This window comes from Spermophilus citellus (assembly GCF_964194105.1).
Source record: "Spermophilus citellus genome assembly, chromosome: 1".
Classification (NCBI taxonomy): Eukaryota; Metazoa; Chordata; class Mammalia; order Rodentia; family Sciuridae; genus Spermophilus; species Spermophilus citellus.
In genome coordinates, this window is record NC_138182.1 from 202,612,223 (window position 1) to 202,629,018 (window position 16,796).

At 32.2% G+C, this 16,796-nt stretch overlaps 1 protein-coding gene across 1 annotated transcript in view; it reads left to right on the plus strand.

Annotated features, from left to right (window-relative positions):
• Window positions 1-16,796, plus strand: part of LOC308655402 (solute carrier organic anion transporter family member 6A1-like) — a gene marked incomplete at both ends in the record, with an annotated part of 69,212 nt that overhangs the window by 46,793 nt on the left and 5,623 nt on the right. The window contains 3 exons of the mRNA XM_081305514.1: window positions 7,050-7,237; window positions 12,891-12,955; window positions 15,115-15,252. Coding sequence (XP_081161640.1) covers window positions 7,050-7,237; window positions 12,891-12,955; window positions 15,115-15,252 — 391 coding nt within the window. The remainder of the gene's footprint in view (window positions 1-7,049; window positions 7,238-12,890; window positions 12,956-15,114; window positions 15,253-16,796) is intronic.

Sequence of the window (16,796 nt, forward strand, 5' to 3'; positions counted from 1 at the left end):
TTGTCTTTGTAGAGTATTCCTTTCAATTTCTGGTAGTACTGTTCTGTGTCTTCAAGTCTATTTCATATGATGGGATATAGTTAACTCTACTTTTCCTTTTGTAACCGCTTCCATGGTATATCTTATTTCTATTCTTTATTTCTTCCTTTATATTTAATGTGTTTTCTATAGCCAGCATGTGGTATGGTTTTTCTTTTATCTCCATTGCTATTCATCTGTCTTTTATGTGTAGTTTTTAGACTAATAACATTTAATATAATAGCTGATATGGTTGGATTTAGATCTGTCTTCCTTTTTATTGTTAGAGTTAGATATAATTTACTGTTTCAATTTTTACTATTTATTTCAATTAGATATATTTTACTATTTCATTTCAGTGGCTTTTTATAAAAATATGGCATGTATTTCTTTGAATTTTTTGTAAATGTGGCTTTATTTCTTTGAGACCATTAAGACTAATCATATGGCAAGTATAGTTTTTCTCTGTAAGACTAGGTCACCTTTCTGTTGTTGAGGAGATTTTTTTTTTTCTACATGCTGCACCACTGCCACTGAGTTCATTTGCCCCAACCCTTTCCCATTGCACAATCCCCAATCCTACATGTCAAAGAATCTAGCAAAGCAACTGGCAAGCTACAAAGCTCAAGTAAGTAGAAGCAACATTACCTGGAAATGAAGATTTGCTAAAATTGAAAACAGACTTACAAGAAATTACGGAATTAACTAAGTACCTCTGTTAATGTAGTATTCAAAAATTCTGGTAATTTCAGACAGTTTTGCTTCTGCTCAGCCAGCTCATTTATGAAAAGTATGAGACAGAGACAAGTGTGTGGCAATGTGGAGTGAAGATGAACAGTGTTAGGAAGAGACAAAGGAAGAAAACGCACCATTGCAATCACCTTTGCTGTTAGAGAAAAGCTGGAGTGATTTCACTGTGGAACCTGAAGCCTGCAGAAGAAGAATAGAAAGAACATGAGTAGGAAAGAGAGGACCAGGAAGTGAAATGTTAACAATGCAACAGCCAGGCCTATTTAAAAACAGATAGGTAAAGAGAAGTCATTTTGCTTCACCTGAGAGTTTAACGAGTAAAGTTGGAATAGGAACTTTTAGAATTGCTGATAAATCTGTGACACAATAGCAATATTCCTGTAAATACAACTTCAAGCATTTGATACCTCAATAATCAGAGATTGTTGGATTTCATCCCTGTTGGGCTTCACATTGACTGTTTATATTTTTCTAAAGAAAAATGATTTGTTAGATGAGTAAGGAAGATGGCATTGTTGTTACTGTTTGTCTTCAACGGAATGAACTGTGAAACAATTGCATTTGATAACTGCTATTCATTTTTAATTTTTCATTTTAAAATCAGTTCCCTCAGATTTTATTAAAAAAAGCACATTTCTGCGTAGATGCTGCTTAAATCAGCAGCTAGATCTGATTGTTGATCTTCCTAATATCAGGTCATCACTTAACTGATGGTATGAATATTCTGTAAATCATAGTTTGGAATTTTCAGATGCTTTGTTCTTGACATATACTCCAGCAATTCATTGGAGTATCAAAAAAAAAAAAAAGAAAAAGAAAAAGAAAAACACACAGCCTATTCAAGAGAACTAATATAGTTTTTCCGCCTCATCTTCAACTATAAAATTTAGCTGTTATCCAGATAAACCTAAATATAGGCTAATTTTTAAATGACAAAATTGGTTTTTCCTTAAATAACTTGTTTACTAGGCCTTTTATTTTCATTTTTCTTCTTTGAGATAGTTTAATATGTAGGTAGAGCTACCTTTCTAAAGTGCTTTTGGTTTGTTTGTTTGTTTGTTTGTTTTTTGGTGATTTTTGCTTGGGTATTCACTTTGTTGGTTTTTCATTTATACATTAATGATAACATTTTTGGATGTGTAACATTTATATGGGGGTGCATGATTCTATACATGGTATAAATACAATTTTTTATTTAAAAAAGGCAAAATTAATGAATAGGAATAATAAATATTTTATCATTAAGAATTTTTTGTGCATTAATCTGACCATAATTTCTCTGCAGATTATGATCCTATAACTTGAGTCTGTAATTTTTATTAACTAGATCAAGTTGCCAGAATTTTTTGGCATAAATGATGTCACAGTTATCCTGATCTGATTTAGAGCCAAATACATGCACACAAAAGGGTCTTTCTGTTAATGGAAGTTGGTGATTTGGTGTGTAAGTTAGAAAAAGACTAATCATCTTATGCTCATTTATGTTATTATGTTTTCTTGGTTCCCTCCCTGAGCTGTGGACTGGCGCCTCCCTGGACTGACAGAGTTTATCTCAGGGAGGCCCTCACTGCATGACTGCCTCCTTTTGGTTACAATTCCCACTCTAAAACCTGTTGGTAATTCCTTTCAAATCCATTTTCTAACTAAATGATGTGTCTGACAATTGTTATTTTATCTTACATTATCCTAGACCTGAGAACTATTGTGTTGTACCTTATTTCAATTGCTTATTAATGATTTGTCAGTTTTTATCCTTGTCTTTATGGTTCCTTCATTGTATTTCATAGTGACCAGAGTGATGCTTTAAAATATGTCATTTATATTCACATCCCTTTAATGGCTTCTCATCCTTAAGAATAAAAGACCAAAGTTTTTTTATTTGTTCTGATTAGTTACATGAGAGTAGAATGCATTTTGACATATCCTACATAAATGCAGTATAACTTCTCATTCTTCTGATTGTACATGATGTAGAGTTACACCAGTGGTGTAATCATATATGCAACATAGGGTAATAATGTCCAATTAATTCTATTATCCTTCCTCCCCTTCTTTAATTCCCCTCTGTCTAATCTAAAGTATCTCTATTCTTCCCTAGCATCCACATAACAGAGAAAACATTTGGGTTTTGGTTTTGGGGGGTTTGGCTTATTTCACTTAGGGTAATATTCTCCAGCTCTATTATACCAGCAAATGCCATAATTTCATTCTTCTTTAGGCTGATAATATTCCATGTGTATATTTTCTTTATCCATTAATCTATTGAAGGGCACCTCGGCTGGTTCTATAGTTTAGCTATTGTGAATTGAGCTGCTATAAGCATAAAAAGAAGAAATTGGACCAAATAAAGACTGAAATCCAGCTAGATAAACAAGTTCTATAGCTTCACATCCAGCATCAGGGTGCCTGGCATTTTGATATTCTCCCCAATGTGCCTGTATCACTCCACCTCTATGGCTTTTGAATGTTACATCACATATGGCCTCTCTTTTGCCTGGTTTCTTCTCAATTCATGCAGTTTTCCTTTGCAGATGTTCCAGGGTACTGGCATCTCTTAACCTTGAGATATCTCCAATGCAGCTTCAACTTTTTTTTCACATATTCACATACTTCCATTTCTTCTTTTTATGCCCCTATTTCTGTCTTATAGAATGGAAATGTTTATTCTGTACCATTGTATCTTGGAGATATATATATAAAACTTTCTTTTGATCTTTATTCTCACAGTTAAGAGTTTACCTTGAGTCTCAGATACATTGCTGATTTAAACTTTGTGGCAATGCTGGAACCATTGAGACTATGGGGACTCTTGAAACTGGATTAAACATATTTTAACTTGTGATATAGGCATGAACTTGAGGAGGCCATAGTAAAATATTGTGTTTCAGATATATGGTTTCCTCAAAAAGCTTATGTGTGATGCAATGTAAGAATGTTCAGAGGTGAAATGATTAGATTATGAGGGGTATAGCCTAATCCATTGATTAATCCACTGATATTTATTAACTGGTTGGTAACTGTAGGAAGATAGGGTGTGGCTGGAGGAAGTCAGTCACTGTGGGTATGCCTTTGGGACTTACATTTTGTCCTTGATGAGAAGAGATATCTGTTTCAATCTACACACACACCCACACACACACACACACACACACACACACACACTCCTTCCTGGTTAACATGTCTTGAGCTGCTTTCCTTTGCCAACCCTTTCTTCCATATGCTCTGCCTCAGCTCAGGCCCAGAGCTGTCGAAATGCCTGATCATAGACTAAATCTGTGAAATCATGAGCCAAAATAACCTTGTTCTCTAAGTTGTTCTTATTGGTTAAAGCAACAAAAAGCTGATTTAAAACGTCCAGTAATTGTTTGCTGATGATATCATTCTATATTCAGAAGACCCAAAAAATTCCACCAGATGACTTCTAGAGCTGATAAATGAATCTAGCAAGTAGCAGGATACACAATAAACACTCATCAATAGCTTTCCTGTACTCTAACAGTGATTCATCTGAAAAAGAAATCAAGAAAACTACCCTTTTTATAATAACTTCAGAAAAAAAGAGAAACATTTGGGAATTAATATAACCACAGAGATGAAAAATCTCTACATTTAAAAATATAGAAAACTTGCCTGGCATGTGTGAGGCACTGGGTTCGATTCTCAGCACCACATATAAATAAATAAATAAAGGTCCATCAAAAAATATATAGAAAACTGAAGAAAGAAATTAAAGACTTCAGAAGATTGAAAAGACTCTCACATTCCTGGATAAACAGAATTAATATCATTAAAATGGCCATACTAACAAAAGAAATAAACACATTTAATGAGATCTCCATAAAAATTTCAATGACATCCTTACCGTAACTAGAAAAGAAAAACAGTCCTTAAATGCATGTGGAAGAATAAGAGACTTAAAATAGCCAAAGCAATTCTGAACAAGAAAAGTGATGTAGGAGGCAACAGGGTACATGATCTAAAATTATACTACAGAATTATTTTTTTTAAAGAGAGAGAGAGAGAGAGAATTTTTTAATATTTATTTTTTAGTTTTCGGTGGACACAACATCTTTATTTTATTTTTATGTGGTGCTGAGGGTCGAACCCAGCCCCCTGTGCATGCCAGGTGAGCACGCTACCACTCGAGCCACATCCCCAGCCCTATACTACAGAATTCTAATAACAAAAACAGCATGGTAATTAGGATCAGATTAATACAACCATTATGGAAAGCACTGTGGTGATTTCTCAAAAAAACTAGGAATGGAACCACCATATGAGTCAATTGTCCCACTCTTCAGTATTTATCTGAAAGAACCAAAATCAGAATGGTATAGCTATAGCCACTTAAGTACTTAATAGCAGCACAGTTCACAATAGCCAAATCATGGAATCAACCTAGATACCTATCAATAGATGAATGGAACAAGAAAATGTGGCATATATCCACAATGAGTTTTAGTCAGCCATAAAATAAATGAAATAATGGTATTTGCCTATAAATGGATAGAAATGAAAAAAAAATCATGCTAAGTGAAGTAAGCCAGACCAAGAAATTCAAGAGTGAATGTGGAAGCTAGAGCAAAATAAAGGAAAGAAGGTCATCAGAAAAGGAGATCATTGCAATAGAAGGAAAATGAAAGAGGAAGGAAGGAAGGGAAAGAAAACTGGAATGAATTTACCAAAATCCTGTGGTATACATATATAAATGTACAAAAGGAATTTTCACCTTTAAGCATATGTAGTAAATGCCAATCAAAAATAAATAAATCAGGGAGTGAAAGGAAGATCAATAGAGGATAGAAAGAAGAATATGGGGAAGGGGGGGAAGAAGGAAAAGGGAAGGATGAGAATTAAAATCAAACTCTTTACATGTATGATGTTGTCAAAATGAATCCAAATACTTTGTACAATTATAATGTTCTAATTTTAAAAAAGCAATAACTTAACAGCTTCCTCCACAATACTGATATAATTTTCATACTAAAATTTTCTGAATCATTTGGACTGAAATCATCTTTAATTCCTCTTATTCTTTCAATAGTAACTTAGTTCCATATATTTATTAAATTTGCTATTTCTCTTATTATTTTGTAACTTAAAATATATTCAATGGATTGGTAAACACTTATATCTGTCATCTCTGATCTCCATTATGTCTTAGAAAACATGACTTACTTACCTTACCCTCCATGAATTATTATCCTTGAAATATCAAAAATTTATATTTTCATTGGTTCCTTATTCAGTGCCACATTATGACTTTGGCCCCATTTCTTCACTTACAAAACAAATTTTTTTACAAATGTGTTGGTATATAACATATGTGATCTATTCTTGGTTTATTATTAATTACTTTTCTTATTAACATACTCATATTCAAATTTTTATTTGCTTTTAAAAGAAACAAACATTAAAATATTTTTATTTGGTCCTGGAAGTCCTTTGGGCCTCAGTCACTGTATGCACTGTGTCTAATAAATAAAAGCCCTGACATCATTGCATAGAAAGACAAATGTTATCTTTTAAACATAGTTCTAAAATTTTTACTGTTGGGTAACTAACCACATTTCATATCCCAGTTAAAATTTAATTTTATTCATTACCATATTTTTAATTACCTTAAGTAATATTTTTATTTTAAAAATAAATTTTATTGAGATGTCATTTACATACAATAAATGTATCTGTTTTAAGTGAAGAGTTTAATGCTTGTAACCACCACCATAAGCAAGGCATAGAACATTTCCATAACTAGTGAAGTTCCCATGGGTTTCTTTTTTTTTTTCACTTTATTTTATTTTTTTAAATTGGTTGTTCAAAACCTTACAAAGCTCTTGACATATCATATTTCATGCATTAGCTACAAATTTCTTAAACTGGCTAAACTTTTCCTAAGTGACTATAATCATACAAACACACACAAAGACAATAATTCGGGGCTGGGGATGTGGCTCAAGCAGTAGCGCGCTCGCCTGGCATGCGTGCGGCCCGGGTTCGATCCTCAGCACCACATACCAACAAAGATGTTGTGTCCACCGAGAACTAAAAAATAAATATTAAAAATTCTCTCTCTCCAAAGACAATAATTCGTTAGGTAAAAGACCTTGGATTTATCCTTAGTGTTTTGTTTCTAAATAAGGAATGCAAATTTAACATAAGGCATTTATTAGTAAAACTGCAGTAGCCCTACATTTATTGATTCAATTTTTATTTCAATAACAAAAGTTTATTTTATGACTATATTTCTGAAACATTTTTTTAATCTTTAATATTCATAGACGTACTACAATTGTTCTTGCATTAAAGCGGGATTAACAACTCCAGATGTAGAAGGTGATTTTATTGATGCCAGGCCTGGGAAATGTGACACCAAGTGTCATACAGTACCTGTGTTTTTTGCTTTGGTTTTTTCTGCAGTTGTTTTTGCTAGTTTTTCTGATGTGCCACTTACGCTAATCATCTTCCGGTATGTATATAGTATTTGCAATTATCTTTAATATAGTACATAAGAAATATGAATTTAGAAATATTTCAGATTATTATAGTAAATTATTTTCTCTGTATTGTATGATAACAGAGGAGAAATTGTTACATTGTCAAAATTTATGTATATGTTTAATTCTTTTAATTTATTTGCATAAAATATACAAATGTAACATTTAGTTTAATTTTTACCTAAAATTAAGAGTATACATTTATTGAAATAGTACTCCTTAAATATGTAAAATTTTAGGTTTTTATGCATCGGGTACAAAAAAAAACCTTGAATAAACAACCCAATAGAATTATACTTAATCTAACCCATGGAAAATTAATAAATCAGAAAATTCTTAATTGTAACACAGTTGTGAGTTTAAAGTTAATTTGTTGGTTATAATTATTTATTGACTAATTCTATTTTAGCCAATTAAAATATGAGAAAATATCTGTGTCATCAATAAAGGAACATAACTTTTAAAATTTCCATACATAAATATATTATTCTAAATACAACCAATATTTGTTCTCCATGTTTTCTTCCCATATATATGATACCCATTTAATACTCATTTTTATCCTAATCACAGAATAATTGGGCATTATTTTTTAATTATTGTTTTCAAGAGGTTAACAGGAACCTTTGAGTCATAAAGTACCTGTACAGGTTGACCAGGTAACAAAGTGTGGAAAGTAATAGTTTCTATCTGGGATCATTGGGAAATAGTATAGAGCATGACTTGAACTTGGTTCAGAACGTAAGTGATTTTTTTATAGTGTAAGCACACAGGACAAGAACTTCACAGGGAAAATGAGCAGAAAAAGTAGAGGCAAAAATGTATGAAATGTGGCAAGGAGTTTGTTAAGACAGGAATAGCATGATGGGAGACAAAAATGTCTAAGCCATTTAAGGGCTGGTCATGGGAAACCATTTATGTAATCTTATTGTGAATGGTGTTATCCTATGCACATAGCTGGGAGCCACTGAAAATAGTAAACCTCAAGGGTATAAATAATCAAATGTGTGTCTTAGATGTGATACATCGAAGATAGTGTGGAAGATGGAGCTGAGCAGAGAAATGGAGAAAAAGAAATTAGAACTAAAAAGAACAAGTAAAAAACTAAAAGAAAGAAAAGTAATTAGAATTTAGTAGTATTGTTTAGAGATAGATTTAGAACATATTTGGGAATTATCTAGTTTGGTTAAAATGATGAGCATGGGTATCAGGGGAGTGAGGGGCGCAGAGGTAGAAGCCAGAAGGATTTAGAAGATGTTCTAGATGTTTAAGCATGATTTCTCTGATGGGAATCTTCCCAACCCTGCTTTCCCTGGCAAGCATTTGCAGGGCTATGTGTTTTAACCTTATGCTGATATTTACCTTTGGATGTCACTCTTGTTACCAGCACACTTTTGACCTAACTATAGTACTTTTAGTAGAGGATTTTCACCCATGTGCATGGAAGAGATGTTCATGGTACATTGTAAAACAACAATAAAACCATTTTTTTCAGAACCAAAAAAATAATAAATAAAATAATGAGTGTTATTAATTTGATGTGCCAAGTATGGAATATACAGAAATAGATGATCATATTTAGACTTCAAGTTTAGAGAACTGAATGAATGATTACTCCATTAATTAAGATTGTAAAGTCAAGGAGAATAGAAAACTCAGATTGAAGGTGATTATTGCAGTGTTGAACATGCCTTATTTAAAGTTGATGTGAAATATCCAAGCAATTGTTCTCAGCAGTAAGATGAAAGAAATGATCATAATATTCCAAGGGCTCAGTTCTGAATCTTCTCACTTCCCTTGAAAATCAGGCAGCACAATAAGGAAAATAACACATAAACACACACTATAATTCCAATACAGCTATGAGATAAACAAAAAAATAGTAAAGTTGAAATTATGTTTAAGTGTTGCTGAAGTTGAAGTGGGACTGAAAGTCATCTTGTGGATTCACAAAAATTTTTATGAAGAATAGGAAATAGGGAGAGGACCTCAGAATTGACAGATCTCAGATTTATCTGGCACATAATTCTGCTCAGAAAGAGAGGGACACACATTGAGATGGATGTTCAGGAATCAGAGTCAGACCTAGGTAGATAAGTAAAGGTAGAGTCTCTCTGGATCAACAATAAGAGGGAATCTTGAAGAGTTCCCAGGAGGTCCAGGCCTGGCAAGCTAAAAGTGCCAGCAATATAAACTGAATGAATGCATAATCTTCAAAAGCAAAAAAGTGTAATGAGAGCTCAGAAACATAGGATTGGCAGTAGAAGTTCTTTTGAAGTAGGACAGATTTGAAGAGGCAGAGGATTTGTTGCTATACTAATCATAATAGTCCTTATTTGGAAATAATACTAACTCTACAATTAATGAATAAATTTTGGCATCTTCCTACAATGGATTACTACAGAGTTGTGCTGATCGATATGGTGATTATTAACCATTTATGCTCTGTAAGTTAAATTCTATCTTCATATATGTTTAATTCAGTATTAAATTGACCTGTTGAGTAATTAAGTTCTTAATTCTAGTTATGGTATTTTCATTATGGAATTCACTTCTTGCTTTTTAACTGAATTTAATTCTCTGATAAAAATTCTCTGTCTTGTCATGTAATTTTTGAATATATTAAGCCCAGAAATTTAAGATATACATGCCAGATATATGATATCTGAAGATTCTGCAGGTTTATTTATATTTATTTTTTCCACATTATTTTTTAAACTCCATTTTATTTCTTGGTACTGCCTCATAAAATTTACAAATAATTTTTTAAAGATCATATGTTGTATTTTATGTTTCAAAAACAATAGAGGCTCTGGGTATTATATAACTCCAAAAAATTAAATGTAATTTTAATCAGGCAGCTAGAATAAGGATAGTTCCCTGAATGTAATTGATGATAGATTTAGGATTTTTCATTTTTATTTTTAATTTCAATTATAATTATAAATTCATATTAGTTGTATAGATTAATGGGTTTTTTGACATGCCTGTAAATGCATATGCCATGCCTTGTTTGAAAATGCACCTTCTCTAATATCCTTTTCCACCCTCCCCTTTCCTTATCTGTTAGTCCCTTTCCTACTTTTCAGTCATTGTTTTTTATGTTTCCAAAAATGAGAGAAAACATGCAATACTTATCTTTATATATCTGACTTTTTTTACCTAACATGATGACATTAATCAATAACAACAAAAAACAAGTTAATCTAATCAATCAGTAGACTAAAGATCTGAACAGATATTTCTAAAAAGACCAAATACACATGGCCAATAAATATATGAAAAGATGTTCAATGGCTTTAGCTACCAAGGAATTGCAAATCTAAGCTACTCTGAAATTCCCTCTTATGCCATTCAGAATGGCTATTATTAAAACAAATATTAAACAAATGCCAGTTAAAAATATTGAGTAAAAGAAACCCTTATAGGCTACTGGTACGAATGTAAATTAGTACAGCTACTATGGAAATTACTATAGAGGATTCTCAAAAAATTAAAAATGTAACTACAAAGTGATCCAGATATACCACTTTTGGTATATTACCCAAAGAAACAAAGCCAGCATACCAAAGAAATACCCATATACATCACAGTAGTCATTATTGCCAAAATAAAGAACCAGCATAGGTATATATCAGCAGATGAATGAATAAAAAATATTGTCTATATGCACAATAAGGGGATATAGCTCAGTTGGTAGTGTGTTTGCCTCATATGCACAAGGCCCTGGGTTCAATCCCCAGCACCACAAAAATAAAATAAAAATATATGCACAACAAAATATTATTCAATAATGAAGAGGAATGAAGTTGTACCATTTGCAGACAAATGGATGACACTTTGGGTTTAAGTCTTTAAAAGGCCTTATTAGGAGAGATAGATGAAAAAAATGATATTTTCTATTTTGTTTCAATCACAACATTTTATTGCTGATTGTGGTGATGAGGAAAATAATCATGTCCATAATGACCCCTTTCCAGGATGTGTGTATGTGAAGTGAGTATCTACTGATGGTCCACTTCTTAAGATAGGGAGCGCTAGGGGAAGAACAAAATGTTGTGTAAGACAGAAACCTATGTCTAGTATTGATGTCTTACAGGAAAGATATGGCCTAAAAAAAAAAAAGGTAGCTGTCACATAAGAGATGATGAAAGCTTCCTTTTATCTTTGAAGAGTACCTACAAATGTTCTGTTTACTCCATGAAATTCTTAAACCACAGTATGAAAACTTAGAAAAAAATTTTTAAAGAAGTATTCACCTTTATGTTATAACATAGTTATGTCTCATTAAAATTTTGATTTTTATGTACATAATTTTCATCTTTAAGTTCATTAAATTGATATATTGGACACTCCTGGGAATCACCAAACATTTAAACATTATTTTCTGTATCAGAAAGATGCTGATGGCTCAAATCAAACTATAAATACTTCTTATTGACTTTATATGAGAGTATACATATGCTTCAGAGAGAACCACTGCCATGTTACATATTTAACCAAACTGCATATAATAAAAGATGCAGAGAATTATAGTTAAGCAAGTAATCAATACTTGTACTGTATATAAAAAGCTTTATACTAAAGTTTGGTCCTAAAATGTCACACTTTGCTTTTTATAACTTCTTTTTAAGCAATGTACTTGTAATAAAAGTATTAATTTTATGTAATAATATAATTATTAGCAAAGAGTTGGTTAATTTCTTTTCATTTTCCTGTTAGTAAGCATTTGAGATATAAATATATATTTATACTTAATTTATATGGGTAGAATTACATTTGTATTCCTACCCATATCAATTAAGTATTACAAAATACTATGCATATACTACATCTTTATAAATAAGTTATTGCAGATGAAAATATTGGTCATACTATATTGTTCAGATTTTAATACAAAGAAGCAAACAGTAAGCAGAGTTTATTTAAAATGCCCACATAAAGGGAATCTAAAGATTGGAGATGTAGCATAGTAGTAGAGCACTAGTATGCGTTCAATCCCTAATGCCACCAAAAAACAAACCAAACTAACCAACCAACCAAACAAACAAACAAACAAAAAACCAAAACAATAAAAACCTCATAGCTGCTGGACACGGTAGCCCAAGCTTGTCATTCCAGGGACTGTGGAGGCTGAGGCAGGAGGATTACAAGTTCAAGGCCAGCCTCAGAAAATTAGTGAAAAAATTTGCCTCAAAATACAGAAAAAGCTGGAAATGCAGCTCAGTGGTAGAGTACCTCCAAGTTCAGTCCCCAGTGCCACTAAGTAAATAAATAGGAAAATAAAATAGAAAATGAAAGGAATCTAAGACAATGACATACATGACCAAATGAAGAACATAAAAGCATGGAAGCTAGTTATTTCAAGAAAGCAAACAGAATCTGAGGCAGAAAATTTTGGTCATAAAGTTCTTTCTCGTTGTGAAGCACAAAGAGCTTTGGGATTTGTTGGCAACAGGTAAGAAATGGAGAAATGGGAGGAGCTGCACTCCTTTAATGTGTCAGATCAAATTCTGCCAACTGGCCATAGGTTCTTAGTACAACTGATACACAAGAAAAAGAAATTAACATTGAACCTAGCATACATTATGCATTGCTAATAATATCTTCATTATTTTCTTTCAGGGTTGTACCAGGGAAACTCCATTCTTTGGCCTTGGGTATATCGTATGTCATTTTAAGATTACTTGGTATGGACTTTAAGCAGCTATTTTTTATTATATCCAGTTGTTTGAGTTTTGATATGTATGTGTTTATATATGTATTTATAATTATAATTAAATAATTTAAAATGACACAAAACAAGTGAATAGGAGAGGTGTTTTGAAAAATTCAGGAGGCAATAAATGTAAAGACAGAATACCTAATGTAATGCCAGTTCTTTTATACAAAACATGCACCCATTATATTGGATCTGAGGAGTATCTGAGAAATTTGATATAAAGTATATTCCTCATCTCATAAAAGTGGGTTGAGGAGCTCATACAAAATACTTGTATTAACTTTACATTTCTTGCACTTTAGGGAAGTCACTAAACTAGAGTAGTGCTTTTGAATATTTTCATCACCAAAGACACTGAATCTGTTGTTTTTACAGATTTGCTTATTTTCAAGAATAAATTGTTTTTTTCTGGGGGTAATGAGCTCCTTTCTTCAGACTTTCTTAAATAACAAGATCTATATTTCAAACCACATTATGACTGTATTATAATTCCTGATTTAAGAAGTTGATTAAAATATCATCGGAGAAAAGAAACAAGATTGAACTGGATTAAAGGCTGCAAAATATGCAGTACAAAAATGTAGAAGTTGTATGTTGGGCTCTGATAGGGAGCAGAGAAATAATTTTAGTTCAATAGGTGTGATTCAAATTAGCATTTTAACATGGAAAAATTAGAACATGAGTTTTATGCTGGACAATGACCCAACAGATCAGAAAATATCTGTAACCAAAGAAATAGCACAGGGAACAGCAGTGCATAGGCCAGTTTGCTGCTGCAAAAAGAAGTCAGTGAGGCTGATGTATTTTTGAATTGGAAAGATTATATTGTAGATATAAACAAACAGAAGATAGATATTAGCTTATGTACATTTTAAGAACTCTGCTGGTATAAAGGCAAATAATTATGAGAAAAAATGTAGAGGAAAAGAAAAAGGAGGCTTTTGGTGAAGTTTAAGAATCATATTAGGGGCTGGGGATGTGGCTCAAGCAGTAGCGCGCTCGCCTGGCATGCGTGCGGCCCGGGTTCGATCCTCAGCACCACATACCAACAAAGATGTTGTGTCCACCGAGAACTAAAAAATAAATATTAAAAAAAAATTCTCTCTCTCTCTCTCTCTCTCCCCCTCTATCACTCTCTCTTTAAAAAAAAAAAGAATCATATTAAATTGGAAATCTGGGGGTTTGGTGGCTAAAGAAAGAAATCAGTATATCCAAGATATGTTTGGAATCTGTGTTACAACATTTATGATTTATTGGAAAAAGATGATGAGAAGTGAAAAATAATATGTGGTAGATGTAGGTTTTTCACTTTGAGCAACTATAAAAAGACCGAGATGGGGAAATTGGCAGACATCAAGAGTCATGAGGCACCAACACCCTAATAATTTCTTAAGAAAGTTGATCAACCATTACCAATGTTTAATTCTGAGAACACAATTCTGGTGACTATGGGAAAACTGTGCATGTGACTGCTCATTCACTTTTTGATGAAAGGAAAAAGTGTTGCTGGTGAAGAGCTGTTGTCTCTGAATCATGTAAAAGTTTCCCTTGGTCAGCACAGCTGTCCTTCAGGATCTCAGGCCATCTGACTCTGCCACTACCATAAGCTTATCAAGATGTTTTCATTTTCAGTTATTTTTCTAAGTATCTTGATAAAAGATATACACTGCCAACCCATTTTTCAGTCATTCAAAATTTTGCAGTTACATATCTTTGAAGATATGAGTTCACAAAAATCAGTACTTGGTATCTCTGTTCAAAATATTTTATTCTAAACCTTTCAAGTAAAACCCAACAAATATTTTGAGATGGCTTTGAAACAAAAGCATGTACAAAAATTCTAAAAAAGATTCCAATGTACAAATATATTTGTACATATAGGGATAAGAATATTTAAAAACTCATATTATTTCCAGTAGTTAACAATCTTAACCAGAAGTGATTCTTTGATGATTTAAGTTATATATTTAAAATGATGATGATGATAATGATGATAATGATGATGATGATGATGATGATGATGATGATGATGATGATCGTGGTATGTGTGGAAATTCTAAAGGAAATTATTATGATCCTGATCAATGGTGTTTTATGGAGAATTTACAATCATTAAATATTTTACAGGAACAATTCCTGGACGAGTCATTTTTAAAATGATAGGAGAAACTTCTTGTACCTTTCGGGATATTAATCATTGTGGACGCAAAGGACGTTGTTGGATCTATAACAGGACAAAAATGGCCTACCTACTGGTAGGAATATGTAAGTGACATATATTATAGAAACTTAGAAAAATAAAATTGCTTTAAACACGTATGTTTGTTTATAGTAGAGTGATAATAAACCACAAACTAATAGTTTTATAATAGTTTTATAAGTAGGCTTATATGATTGTATAGAAAATATTTTGGAAACAAATACTATAGAATTTATATAAATATTTGATCAGTGTGTTAAATACACAATAGTTTCATGTTATTTTTATGGTTTGGATCTGGAATGTCCCCCTTAGTTTCAAGTGTTGAAGGCTTGGTCCCCAATGCAGTAATGTTAAGAATATTGGGGAAGTAATTGGATCATGAGGGTTCTGAGCTCATCAGTGGGTTCATCATTTGATTGCATTAGTGGGAAGGGGTAGAAACTTCAGGAAGTGACCTAGATGAAGGAAGCGGTTCCTTGTAGGTGTGCCCTGGGGCAGTATATCTTGTTCCTGGCCTCTTCCTCCCAATCTCTCTGTTTCTAATCTCCATGAAGTGAAAAAGTGTTTTGCTATACCCTTCTGCCATGGTATTCTGCCTCATCATAGACCCAGAAACAATGTAGCCAAAAAACCATGGACTGAAATCCTGAAAACAGTGCACCAAAAAACCTGTTCCTCCTCAAAGTTGTTTTCTTTAGGTATCTGAAACAGAAACAAAAGGATGATTAACACAGTTATTCCAGAAGAAAGGGTTATAATCAGTAAAAATTAAATTTAGGAAGTAATTCTGCCTGTGTAGGCATCAGCAACCACATTTCTTGACCTTATGACCTTTTCCAGTTTCACTGTAAATGATTAAATAAATTTGAGCAAAAAAAAAATTTATACCATGAAAGATCATCAAGATACTGTTATCACACTTAAATAACTTCACATTTTCTCTTTTGTTTATTAAGTAAGAATGCTTGGAACATAGCAAGCATTCAATATTTCTTGAATAAATAAGAAATATAGGGAACTGGGATGTTGTGTGGGTGGAAGCTATGGTCGTGGTTAGGAAAGTCTACATATGTCAGTATTTGGAAAATTCACTGTGTGATTCTGGATCTTAATTTAGTCATTTAATCATGATATTGTGCTACATAATTTCTAAAGTTTTAATAAATAATCAAAGTATGTCTTAATATATAAATACTTTTATGTAATAAATATTTCAAAGTATTTAAATGTTTTGTGTTTTTACTGAATAGGACCAGTAATTCATGGAGCCACATAATTACAGATTCTAATATTTAATACAAATAAATAAATGTTTGATAGACAGTATAGAGCAATGCCTTGGAATTTAGAATTCAGTTACCCAGCAGTTGAACCCATACTGAATACTGGGTAAAACAAGAAAATTAAATTAAAAAGCCACTTGACATTTAATGTGTAGAAATTAACTTTGGTCAGAATTAATAAAACTAGGGATTATTCTTAAGTGTTCTTAAAACATTGCTGAGATTTTTAATTTTTATGATAGACATAATATAGTTAGCTCTTTTCAAACACAACGCATAATTGAGAAAGTTAATGAACTCTAGAGAACCCACTATGGACCTAT